Genomic DNA, 13,433 nt, shown 5'->3' on the forward strand with positions numbered 1-13,433 from the left:
AATGACATGTAACAATTTTTCTCGACGCTGCCCAAGAATTGCCCCCACTGCAATATCACTTGCATCACACATTATCTCAAAAGGAAGAGACCATTTCGGGGCTACAACAATAGGTGCTGATACTAATTTTTGCTTTAGTGTTTCAAACGCCACAGCACACTCTTTATCAAAAACAAAGGTATTATCCTTAACTAAAAGAGTCGTTAAGGGTTTTGCTATTTTAGAGAAATCTCTTATGAACCTACGGTAAAAACCCGCATGCCCTAAGAAACTTCTAATACCTTTTTCATTCATCGGTGGGGGAAGCTTAGAGATGACTTCAATCTTTGCTTTGTCCACTTCTATTCCTTTGTAGGAAATTTTGTGACCCAAGACTATCCCTTCACGTACCATGAAGTGACACTTCTCCCAGTTCAGGATAAGATTTGTTTGTTGGCACCTTTCTAACACCAGAGCAAGGTTAGTCAAGCAATTATCGAAAGACTTACCAAAAACTGAGAAATCGTCCATGAAGACTTCCATATGCTTCTCAAGCATATCTGCAAAGATTGATTGCATGCATCTCTGAAACGTTGCTGGTGCATTACATAACCCGAATGGCATTCTTCTATAGGCAAAAATACCAAAAGGGCATGTAAATGCGGTCTTCTCCTGATCCTCTGGTGCAACAGCTATCTGATTGTATCCCGAGTAGCCATCGAGGAAGCAATAATAGTCATGACCGGCTAACCTTTCCAACATCTGATCAATGAATGGTAAGGGAAAATGGTCCTTCCTGGTGGCAAGATTCAGTCTTCTATAGTCGATGCATACCCGCCAACCAGTGACTGTCCTTGTTGGTATCAACTCGTTCTTCTCATTTTTTATCACTGTAGTTCCACCTTTCTTTGGCACCACATGAACAGGACTTACCCACGAGCTATCAGATATGGGATAAATCATCCCTGCATCTAACAGTTTAACCACCTCTTTTCTGACCACTTCCTTCATTGCTGGGTTAAGTCGTCGTTGAGGTTGGACAACCGGCTTGTGATCATCTTCCATGAGAATTTTGTGCATGCATATTGTAGGGTTTATTCCCTTCAAATCCTCAATAGTCCAGCCAATAGCACTCTTATGTTTTTTTTAAACTTTGACAAGCTTATTTTCCTGAAGAACTTCTAGATGTGAACTTATGATGGCCGGGCACTTACTCTCTGTGTCTAGGAATACATATTTGAGGCTTTCCGGGAGTTGTTTCAATTTGGTCCCCTTCTTTTGTTCATCTTTCTTTTCTTCCACTAAGGGTTGCCTTAAATCTTCCCACCGGTTGTGTCGATAACCTTTGAAAGGTGGTGATGCTTCCATCATGGCTACTACTTCCATATCTTTCTCGTCAACTATTTCCTCTTCGTTAAAAATTGATAAACTCAACACTCTTTCCAAAGGTAATTTTTGTGTTGTCAAGCAATTTTTCTTCTCACATATTTGATCAATTATCTCAATATGTTGACTAGTGGCAACCTCATCCTTGTACTTCATGGTGTTTCGCACATCAATTTTTAACTCTTCATCATACACTTTCAAAGTCATCGTGCCTTCTTCTATGTCGATCAAACATCTCCCGGTCTCTAAAAATGGTCTCCCCAAAATGATTGGTATCTCTTCATCTTCCGGCATCTCCAAAATGACAAAATCCACTGGAAACACAAACTTGTCGATCTTTACTAGCACATCTTCTACTATCCCATAAGGTCTCTTCACAGAGTGGTCAGCAAACTGGAGTGTCATTCTTGTATCTTGAATTTTTCCTATCCCCAACCTCTTATAAATGGACAGCGGCATAAGGCTTACACTCGCTCCCAAATCAATTAGAGCTTTCTTGAAGGATCTATCTCCAATGGTATAAGGAATAGTTACAGAACCTCGATCCTTCTTCTTCACCGGAACCTTCATACCCTGCAAAATGGCACTACAAGTTTCCGTTAGAATGATCGGGTTAGTCTCTATGGTCCGCTTCTTCGAGATGATGTCTTTCATGAACTTAGCATAGGTAGGCATTTGCTCAAGCGCCTCCAAGAACGGGATGTTTAGCTCAAGCTTTTTAAACATCTCCAGGAACTTCTCAAAGTTTTTCTCATGCTGTCCTTTCTTCTTATTTCTTGTTGGGTATGGTAGTTTGACGGCCGGTTTTGGATCAATAACTTTGTCTTTTACCACTCTTTCATCACTAGTGACCTCTTCATTCGCGACCTCATTTTCTTTTATCTCAAGATCAACTTCAAGCAATAAGTCTTCTTCTTCAGAGCTCTTTTCAGGTACTTCTTTCGACTTACCATTCCTTCTGGTCACCGCATTCACATGATTATTTTCTCTTGGATTAGTAATCGTAGAACTCGGTAACACGCCTTGTTGTTGAGAACCCGCTAGTTGTTGGGCTATCTGACTCATCTGTATTTCAAGATTCTTAATTGAAGCACCTGTGTTTTTTAAATTACTTCGAGTCTCTTCTTGAAATTGAGAGCTTTAAGCGGCCATCTTTTCAATGGCAAGCTCCCAATCAGCTTTTCTTGGTACCTGTTGCTGAAACTGTTGTTGATATGGTTGTTGTTGCTGAGGTCGAAACTGTTGTTGCTGTGGTTGGTTCTGCACATGTCCTTGTTGATCTTTCCATGAGAAATTTGGATGGTTTTTCCAACCCGGATTGTATGTATTCGAATAAGGGTTGTTCTGCCTTAGAAACTTAATCTCCTCAATTTGTTGTGCGGTTGCAACGCAATATGCAGTAAGATGAGGTCCTCCACAAATTTCACAATTACTAGCTTGTGTTGGTTGAACCGGTTGAACTTGTGCCACAGTTTGAGTATCGATAGCCATCTTCTTCAGTCTTCTTTCTACTTCAGCTGCTACTTGATCTTCCATCTTCACCACTTGACTTGCCAATTTCAGGTCAATTATCCCTTCGGGTTGACTAACACTGCGGTCATACAACTCCAGGTGCTCATTGGCTGCAATGGCTTCGATAATCTTTTTAATACCAGTGGCCGTTGTAAAGTTGGTTGAGCCACCAGCTGCTGTGTCAATGAGTTGCTTAGTCTTCATCCGAAGACCATTTACAAAATTCTGCATTTGCTCCGTTGCATCCATATTATGTGTAGGACATGCAACCAACAATCGTTTAAACCTTTTATACGCATCTCCAAGTGACTCTCCTTCCTTCTGTTTAAAATTCACTATGTCGTACCTCTTTCGGATGTACACAGAGGCCGGAAAGTACTCGTTGAGAAAAGTTGTCTCCATCTGTTGCCAAGTCGTGATGCTTCCAGCAGGTAAAGAGTAGAACCACTCTTCAGCATCTTCTGACAATGTAAACGGAAACATGACCAGCTTCTTAGCTTCCTCAGAATGCCCCTCAATCTTTAACGACGTAGTCATAGTCAGAAACCTTTGCAAATGCTTGTTGGCATCTTCGTTAATTTTTCCTGAGAAAGGTCTCCTTTCTAGTTGCCGTATCGTTGAGGGATGAAGTTGAAAGTGGGCAACATTGACTGGTTGATTCACGATTGTCATCCTTCCAGGCGGGGCATTAGCTCCCCCGTAATCACCTAATAGTCTCTCTGCAGGAGGTGGGTCAGCTGCCATAGTTTCAGGTTCGGTATCAGAATTTCCAGAATCAGAGTGTTCCGAATGAATTGAAACGGTTCCCTCTTTCTCAGAATCAGAAACTATCAGCGGTTCTTCTGTCACTTCCAGTCTGTCGTGTCGGGCTTTTCTGATTCGTGCTCGCAACGATCGTTCTGGTTCTGCGTCAAAAAGAAATTCAGCTGAGGCCTTACCTCGCATAAAATATTAGATAGTGGTTAGGATAGGCAAAGTGAAATAAACAAATAAAATAAAGTAAAATTTTAGTTGCAGAGCAACAAAATTCCAATTGAATAATTATTAACAGATAGTTTGGCAGTCCCCGGCAACGGCGCCAAAAACTTGATCGGGAAAATAGCAAGTGTACTATTTTACCGATGTAGTAATAAAAGGAATTATCCTGAGTATCGATCTCGAGGACTGCGTAGGAACTATCAGTGTTGATAATGATTCAATTAAACAAAATAACCTTTGGATGGTAAGTGAAGAGTGAATTTGCTTTGTAAAATATAAAGGCAAAATAGAGATTTTTGAATGCAGAAGAGTTAAACATGCTAGATCAAGGGTGTATGAATTGCTCTGAAATAAACTTAATCCTTATTTTATGATATCCATGTTCGAATGATTCAATATGGTTCTCAAGAGAAGTTTCCCCTAATTCCTTAGCCAGAAACCATTAACATTCAATTTTAAATCCCAATTCCTTAGCCATTCAAAAGAATATTAATCCCATGTATGAATATCAAGAATTTCCCATCATCACCATTAGATCCTCATTCCTAAGAGAAATTAGCGATGTTGTTATACACAAAGTGATAAAGGGATTTGTCAGACCTCCTTTACCTCCAATTCAATACCTAATTTTCCAATACGGCAAGCATTACACGCGTGATATAACAAATTGGTTTCATAAAAACATAGACATTCATAACATTGTAGGAAAAAGGTTCATTACAAAAGCAATTCAGGGACACCCCCCTAGCATTGGGGGGTTTAGCTCATGATAATATTCAAAGAAGATACAAATATAAGATTAGACATTACAAGAGATTAGATAGCTTCGATCTTCAATTGCTTCCGCGCTTGATGATCTCCGTTCTCCAAAAATCTTGATTCTCTCGTTCTCTTTTTTCCGTCCTCTGGTATTTTCTTTCCATTAGGTCTAAATAGTGTAGTACACATTACAGCCAAGTCAAAAAGTCAAAATTGCCCTTCGGGATCACTTCATGAGTGAAAATAGAAAATCAGAAAAATTCAGCGCGCTAGCCAACACGGGTCGTGCCAAGCAACACGGCCGGCCGTGTTGGCTCTTCAATTATTTTATTTTTTGATTTTCCTTCAGACTTGCTGACACGGGCCGTGCCAAGCAACACGGCCGGCCGTGTCAGCCCCCTAGTTTTTGTATGGGAAGAGGGCCTTCTTTCAGCACGGGCCGTGTCAGGAGACACGGGCCGTGTTTGGCTCCAGGAATTTCCTTCTATTTTTTTATTTCTTTTTCTTTCACTCTTCCATTGTTGCCTTGGCACTTCCGACTCTTCAACTACTTCTGAAACATGCACAATACCATGGAAACGACATCAAACGCATCTAAAAACTTAAATTAACACCAAAAGCAAAATAAGCATAAAACTTACTCAACTATGAAATACTTAAAATTCAAACACTAAAACTCAAAATAAAGGGTTACCACATTGATGAATTTTGGCCGAGAACATGATGAAAATCAAGTAAAATGGTGACCGATCACCTAAGAAAATGTCTCACTTTGACTAAGCATAACTTTCTCAATCTTGATCCAAATGGAGCAAACTTTATATCTCTAGAAAGCTTGGAACAAGAGGAACAACTTTCTTGTTGGAGAAATATTCAAATGGAGCTTTTATCTTGATGGAAAATGGGCTTAAAGTGAGTGCAACAATCATGAAAACTTGCCCTAAATGGAAAGTCAACCATTTCCAAATTAAGTAACTTTTTCAATTCCTGATTAAATGATGAATCCATGATCCAACCTTGATCAAATTTCACATGTAAGATCCCCTAGGCATGGATTTTGAGATGCCACTCTCAAAATGTCAGGAGTTGACTTTTCTGGCCCCACAGTTGACTTTTCCCAAACTGTCTGATTCCCGATTCCATTGATCAATTGAAGCACTTCTAGCTCAAATAAAGAGCTGGTTTTTTGTATGTAGACCCTTGTGGACACATGGAGGGCCATGGAAAAGAGTTCCACCCAAAGAATCAGAAATAAATTAATTTTATACCAAACCCTAGTTTTAGGGCAAAATGATCGGGAACCGATTGCACTGATTGCCAATGGATCTTTCTGAGATAATTGTGAATCTTCCTGGCCAAGATGCCTCTCTAATCATGACATGAATGAGCCTCTCTACTTCCAACCAAACATTGCCTGTTGCAGGTAGCCATGAAACCCTAATTTCCTGATTAAATCTAGATGAGCACTCTGATAGCACTGAATCTTTCACTGATGATCTGGGGACCATAATAAGATACATGGACCCCCTGAGAACCTTGAGGCTTGTATACTTAAGGAAATGAAGTCCAATTCTCAATCTTGCTTTGTGTGGGCTCCTTCTGTTAAGGAGTGATCAATCAAAACCTGATTTCCATGTCACTAATGCAATATGCAATGAGTATGACCTAGTATGATGCTAATGAAGTGTCAAACATAATCCCATGCTTTCCAAGAAAAATGAAGGGTAAATTTTGGGGTGTTACAGCTGCCCCTATTCAATCAACTAGAGACCCGAAAGGAAGATAGCAACGGCTTTCGCACTTTCGAGGTATCAGGAGATTGAATACGATAAAAGCCCGAAAATTTACACTGAAGTATGAAAGTGAAAAAATAAGGTAATAATGCCTGTCAGAATCGGCAAAGAGGTAGTCTTGAAAAAAGAATCCGTCTGGTACGGTGAGAGTCGGTCTGAACACCGAAAAAAGAATGTTAGCCTGAATACCAAAAAATGGTAACACAGAAATAACCATGGCCGGAATGCCGCTCGTCAATCTGAATACTTGAAATGACTTCGATCTGAGCATCGGAAGATACGAGATTATCAAACATCGGTCTGAACACCGAGAAACTGGCCTGAGCGCCACTTCGGTTTGAATACCGGAAAACTGGCATGAAGGCCACAAGTTGCATCGACCTGAACGTCGGAAACTTCTTCGATCTGAACATCGGAAAACTGGCCTGAATGCCACTTCGGTCTGAATACCGGAAACTAGTCTGAATGCCACAAGTTGCGTCGACCTGAACGTTGGAAACTTCTTCAATCTGAATACCGGAAACTGGCCTGAATGCCACAAGTTGCGTCGACCTGAACGTCGGAAACTTCTTCGATCTGAACATCGGAAAACTGGCCTGAATGCCACTTCGGTCTGAATACCGGAAACTTGCATGTCTGTCAGCATCAGCAGAAATAGGGAAAATGATAATTGAGGCGGCGCGTGTGCCAACGACCCCTGCTGGGAATAATAAGGATAAGTCATGAACAACCTTCAGTCTAAGTACTGGAAACAACCTCTGGCTTATCACTTGGGATACCGAGAATGTTTTATGCTTTGCATGCGTATGTTTGAATTTTTCAATGGCGTAATGCTCCATGAAAATGGAAATGCTACGTGATTTGGGAGGATGCAATGCGATATGATTCTACATGCAGAGATGCGAAATGCTAGGTCAGAGAGAACGCCAAGCCGAGGCAAGGAATTCTGCTGGGGAAATGATCACAATCTTCTGGACCCTGGTAATGTTGTTGGAGATATACAACACAATGACCTCTGTGGGGAAATGACCAGCCACGCAGTGTTCTGGCAATAACAAGATACTGAGACTCTGACTGGGGAGAGAATGACACTGAAAGCTTGCTGCTGAGGGAAGTGATGGTGGTTCTGGCAACCATAATCTGCGAGAGAGACGACTCAGCAGGGGAAGCAAACACCGATACGGTACCAAGATTCTGCTTCAAGGAAAGAGACCATGGGTCTAACGTCGAGATCATCGATCTGGCATTAAACTCTGAGGAGTAGCCGCTTCTGCTGGGAAGATACAGTCTGGCACTGTCAACTCCACTGGGGATATACAATCTGGCACTGTCAACTCCGGTGGGGATATACAGTCTGACACTGTCAACTCTGCTGGTGAATGTATAGTCTGAAACACATGCTTGGTGAAGTACAGTAGTAAGACCTGCTGGGGATTGAAGAATCCAATGCTTGGACCAATTTTGCAGGGATAAGATACCAAACTCCAAATGTTGAAGCAAAACATCCGTGATCATCTGCTAGGAACTTTAAGGAAATGCCCCGAGTGTACCTGTTCTGAATAGATGATCCAAAGCACTTAAAATTTACAGCAATTTTAAATGTTTATTGAGCATATACCTGTAAAGCTCTTATGTTTCATGATGCAATATTTATCAAAAATTTGGACGTCATTTTTGCAAACAAAACAGTAAAATGAAAACGAACACAGAGATATACTGAATAACATGATTGTATTGATTGAATGGCCTCTGAATAGGCATTTACATCATGAAGAAATCCTTGGAAAGAGGTAATTGCACAAAAGATAAAAACAACAATTAATCTAATGGCAATGTGAAATGGATTTCTATCGGGTTCCAATTCTGCTATGACTCGCTCGTCTTCAAGATCCTCCAGATGATCAGCTTTCTGAAAAAGGTAATTGGACTGTTTCCTATCCTTCGAAATTTTCCAGTTATTGACACGAGATGAGATTCAGAACTACTCAAAACGTAGGCATTCGCTTAATCCCTAACTTTTGCCTGGATCGCCCTTTCGGGTCTTCAATCCACCGGGATACCCATTTTTGCCTAAGTTGCCTTTTCAGGTTTTCAACTTACCGGGTGTACAATCTTTTCATTTTTAATCCCTTACTTTTGCCCGAACCTTTTTCATTTTCTTGGTTCGCCGGGATGCCCATTTTTGCCTGGACTATTCTTTTTATTGCCTCGCGGGTCTATTTTATGCGAAGTATTTTTTAACTGCGTCTGAGTTCACAGGGGAAGTGAAGTCTTCACCATCCATAGTTGCAAGCATTAAGGCCCCACATTCAAAAATCTTGGTGACAATATATGGTCCATCATAGTTAGGAGTCCACTTGCCCCTGTGATCTATCTGAGGAGGAAGGTCATTTTCAACACCAAATCTTCGACTTGGAAGCATCGAGGACGCACTTTTTGATCAAAGGCTCTCTTCATCCGACTTTGGTAAAACTGCCCATGACAAATGGCTGCCATTCGCTTCTCTTCGATAAGACTCAACTCGTTGAACCTTGTTTGAATCCATTCAGCTTCGTCTAACTTGACATCCAAAAGGACTCTTAGAGAAGGAATCTCAACAGGTAGGACTGCTTCGATACCATACACAAGGGAGTAAGGGGTTGCCCCGGTCGATGTACGTACTGGAGTACGGTACCCATGCAAGGCAAAGGGTAGCATCTCATGCCAATCTCTGTACTTAACGACCATCTTCTGCACAATCTTCTTTATGTTCTTATTTGCTGCCTCCACAACACCGTTCATCTTAGGGCGATAAGGGGAAGAATTGTGATGCTGAATGTTGAAATTCTTGCACAACTCCTTCATCATTTTGTTATTGAGATTAGAACCATTATCAGTAATGATTCTTTCGAGAATCCCATAATGACAAATGATCTCTCTCTTAATGAACCGGGCAACCACATGTCTGGTGACCTTCGGAAATGAGGCTGCTTTGACCCACTTGGTGAAATAGTCGATGGCAACAAGGATGAAGCGATGCCCATTGGACGCAGTCGGCTCAATCTTTCCAATCATATCAATGCCCCACATAGCGAACGGCCACGGCGAAGACATCACGTTCAGAGGATTTGGCGGCACATGCACCTTATCAGCATAAATCTGGCATTTATGACACTTCCGAGCATATTTAAAACAATCAAATTCCATGGTCATCCAGTAATAACCCGCTCTCAACAATCTCTTAGCCATTGCATATCCACCGGCGTGAGTACCGAAGGAGCCTTCATGAACTTCCTGCATTAACATGTCTGCTTCGTGTCTATCCACGCATCTGAGCAAGACCATGTCGAAGTTTCTCTTATATAGCACATCGTCTTTGTTCAAGAAGAAACTGCCTGCCAATCTTCTCAAAGTCTTTCTATCATTGTTGGATGCCCCTACAGGGTACTCTCGATTCTTCAGAAAGCACTTGATGTCGTGATACCAGGGCTTGTCATCAACTACCAGTTCAGCAGCAAACACATACGCAGCCCTATCAAGGCGTATAACATCGATCCTGGGAGCATAGTTCCACTGAGTCACCTTGATCATGGAGGATAGAGTAGCAAGAGCATCTGCCACTTGGTTCTCATCACGAGGTATATGATACAATTTTACTGTTGTGAAGAAAGTCAACAGTCTTCTCGTGTAATCTCTGTAGGGGACCAGATTAGGCTGGAGAGTATTCCAATCACCATTCACTTGATTGATCACTAGAGTTGAATCTCCGAAGATGTCCAGAGTCTTGATTCTCAAATCAATGGCTTGCTCAATACCCAAGATACAGGCCTCATACTCAGCTTCATATTGGTGCACTCAAAAGTCAGACGAGCGGTGAAAGGCATGTGGGCACCTTTCGGAGTGGTAATGACAACACCAATTCCACTTCCTTTGGCATTGATGGCCCCATCAAACATTAAAGTCCACTTTTCATCTGGATCAGGTCCCTCCTCAACAACTAGCTCTTCACAGTCTTTCATCTTGAGGAACATGATGTCTTCATCCGGAAAATCAAACTTCATCGGCTCATAATCATCAATCGGCTGCTGAGCAAGATAGTCTGACAGAATACTCCCTTTGATGGCTTTCTGGGATGTATATTGGATGTCGTACTCTGTCAGTACCATTTGCCAACGAGCAACCCTTCCTGTGAGAGTTGGCTTCTCAAATATATATTTGACTGGATCCATTTTGGAGATCAGTAAGGTTGTGTGAGTCAGCATGTATTGCCTCAATCGCTTAGCAGCCCATGCGAGCGCACAACATGTCTTTTCAAGCATTGAGTATCTCGACTCGCAATCTGTGAATTTTTTACTCAGGTAGTAGATGGCACGCTCTTTCCTACCTGTCTCGTCGTGTTGACCGAGAACACAATCCATGGAATTATCAAGTACTGTCAAATACATAATCAGCGGTCTCCCTGGGACTGGAGGCATAAGGATTGGAGGATTCTGCAAATAGTCTTTTATTTTTTTGAAGGCCCTTTGGCAATCATCATTCCACCTGATAGCCTGATCTTTTCTTAACAATTTGAATATTGGCTCACACGTGGCTGTTAAGTGAGAGATGAACCTTGCAATGTAGTTCAACCTCCCTAAGAAGCCACGAACTTGTTTTTCTATTCTTGGCTCAGGCATTTCTTGTATTGCTTTTACTTTGGCAGGATCCACCTCAATCCCTTTTTCACTAACAACAAAGCCCAACAACTTTCCAGATCTCACCCCGAAAGTACACTTGTTCGGATTAAGCCTCAGCTTGAATTTCCTCAAACGCTCGAACAGTTTCTACAAATTCACCAAATGTTCTTCTTCTGTCTAAGATTTGGCAATCATATCATCAACATAAACCTCGATTTCATGATGAATCATATCATGGAAAAGAGTCACCATAGCTCGTTGATATGTTGCCCCAACATTTTTCAGACCAAACGACATCACCTTGTAGCAGAAGGTGTGCCATGGGGTTATGAAAGTTGTCTTCTCCATGTCTTTTGGTGCCATCTTAATTTGATTATAGCCAGAAAAGCCATCCATGAAGGAGAATACCGAGAACTGAGCCGTGTTATCCACCAAAACATCGATGTGAGGTAATGGGAAATCATCTTTAGGACTAGCTCTATTCAAATCCCGGTAGTCAACACACATCCGTACCTTTCCATCCTTCTTAGGTACGGGAACGATATTTGCAACCCATGGCGGATAATTTGTAACCGCTAGAAACCCTGCATCCAACTGTTTTTACACTTCTTCCTTTATCTTGACAGCCATCTCTGGTCTTGTTCTTCTGAGCTTCTGCTTGACCGGAGGACAATCCTCTTTGAGAGGCAAACGGTGTACCACAATGTCTGTGTCAAGCCCTGGCATGTCCTGATAAGACCAAACGAAAATGTCAACATACTCTTGCAGCAATTCAATCAGCCCCTTCTTCACATTATCTTCCAAAGCAACCCCTACCTTGATTTCTCTCTTGACGTCCTCGGTGCCGAGATTAATCACTTCAACAGACTCTTGATGCGGTTGAGTGACCCTTTCCTCCTGTTTTAACAACCTGGCAAGTTCTTCAGGGAGTTCATAGTCTTCATCACCCTCTTCTTCAGCTTGAAAGATTTGATTTTCAAAGTCGAAGTGAGCCATAGCAGAACTTTATCGATAGGATCCAGTGACGTGCATCTGCATGAATGATGGTATATGCTTATGAGTGTGAACAAGAGTGAAAACTAAACAAAACATTGCCAAATATATATTTTTTGATTTTTTTGAAAACTGCAAAAATAGAAAAACAATGAACAAAATGTTTGAATGCAAAAAGACGTCCTTTATTTATGATAAAAAATGCAGGTATTCACATAGATGAACCCTACAATGAGTCATTACGCCCTGGGCGGAACGTAAGACTTGGATATGCACAAACAAACAAAGAAAATTACTCTTCAAGAAGAGTGACTTGGATAATCTCTTCCGAAGACCAATTGTGGAGTACTTCACCCGGGGCCCTTGGACGCACCCAATTGTCAACGTCGCAATCACTATCCCCATCTTCTTCGTTGATTGCAGAGATCTGGCCATACTGAATGATGCCAGCACTGGAGAAAGTAATCGGCCCCTGATGAGTCTGAGGCGTTGAAGTTGTAGAAGTCAGAGCTGGCTGATACCCAATCCCGAACTTGTCTTCTTTCATCGGTAAATCCAACAGACGTCCCCAACCGGGAGCAACACCTGAATCTACCAAGGCTTGTGCCTACTTGAAGGACGAGATAGAGGCACCTGCTTTAACCTCTTCCACCAAAGCCACATCCTTGATCTGAACTGCCTCGAAGGCCTGGCATAGGGTCTCATGAATTTCACCTTCTACTTCTACATACTTGAATGTAGACAGGTTACTGACAAGAATGTCCTCCTCACCACAGACAGTGATAATTCTTCCATTGACCGGGAACTTGATCTTCTGATGCAAGGTTGAGGAGACTGCCCCAACATTGTGGATCCAAGGACGACCCAGCAAGCAGCTATAAGAAGGACTGATATCCATTACATAAAAGACGGTGTTGAAGGTTTGTGATCCAATCTGAATTGGCAATTCTACCTCTCCAAACACCGACCTCTTAGAACCATCGAAGGCTCTCACCACAAGATCGGAAGGCTTCAAGATCAAACCTTCTACTTCTAACCTTGACAGGGCCCTCTTGGGTAGCACATTGAGAGAGGAACCTGTATCCACCAGGACATGAGATAGCACAGTGTCTTTTCATTCCATCGAGATGTGCAAAGCCTTGTTATGATTGCGTCCAACTAGTGTTAAGTCAGAATCAGTAAAACCCAACCCGTTGCTTGCATGAACATTTGCAACGATCCCTTCTAGTTGGTTTACTGAGATCTCTTGAGGCACATATGCAGCATTAAGGACCTTCAGGAGTGCCTCCCTGTGTGCCTCCGAACACAGCAGGAGTGAGAGAATAGATATCTTAGACGGCGTCTGAATCAACTGATCGACTACCTTGTAGTCGCTTTT

The 13,433-nt window shown here is 41.9% G+C and overlaps 1 protein-coding gene across 1 annotated transcript; it reads right to left on the reverse strand.

Moving 5' to 3' along the window:
* Window positions 1-1,125: 1,125 nt before the first annotated feature.
* Window positions 1,126-2,430, reverse strand: LOC127081318 (uncharacterized). The gene has a single exon (XM_051021588.1). It carries the CDS (start codon window positions 2,428-2,430, stop codon window positions 1,126-1,128), a length of 1,305 nt encoding a protein of 434 aa, XP_050877545.1.
* Between the last annotated feature and the right edge of the window lie 11,003 nt (window positions 2,431-13,433).

Source organism: Lathyrus oleraceus, chromosome 5 (genome assembly GCF_024323335.1).
Source record: "Lathyrus oleraceus cultivar Zhongwan6 chromosome 5, CAAS_Psat_ZW6_1.0, whole genome shotgun sequence".
NCBI classification, from domain to species: domain Eukaryota; kingdom Viridiplantae; phylum Streptophyta; class Magnoliopsida; order Fabales; family Fabaceae; genus Lathyrus; species Lathyrus oleraceus.

What these genes read in the sequence shown, in the direction of transcription:
- LOC127081318 (XM_051021588.1), bottom strand. Translation starts at nt 2,430, where the DNA reads ATGAGTCAGATAGCCCAACAACTAGCGGGTTCTCAACAACAAGGCGTG.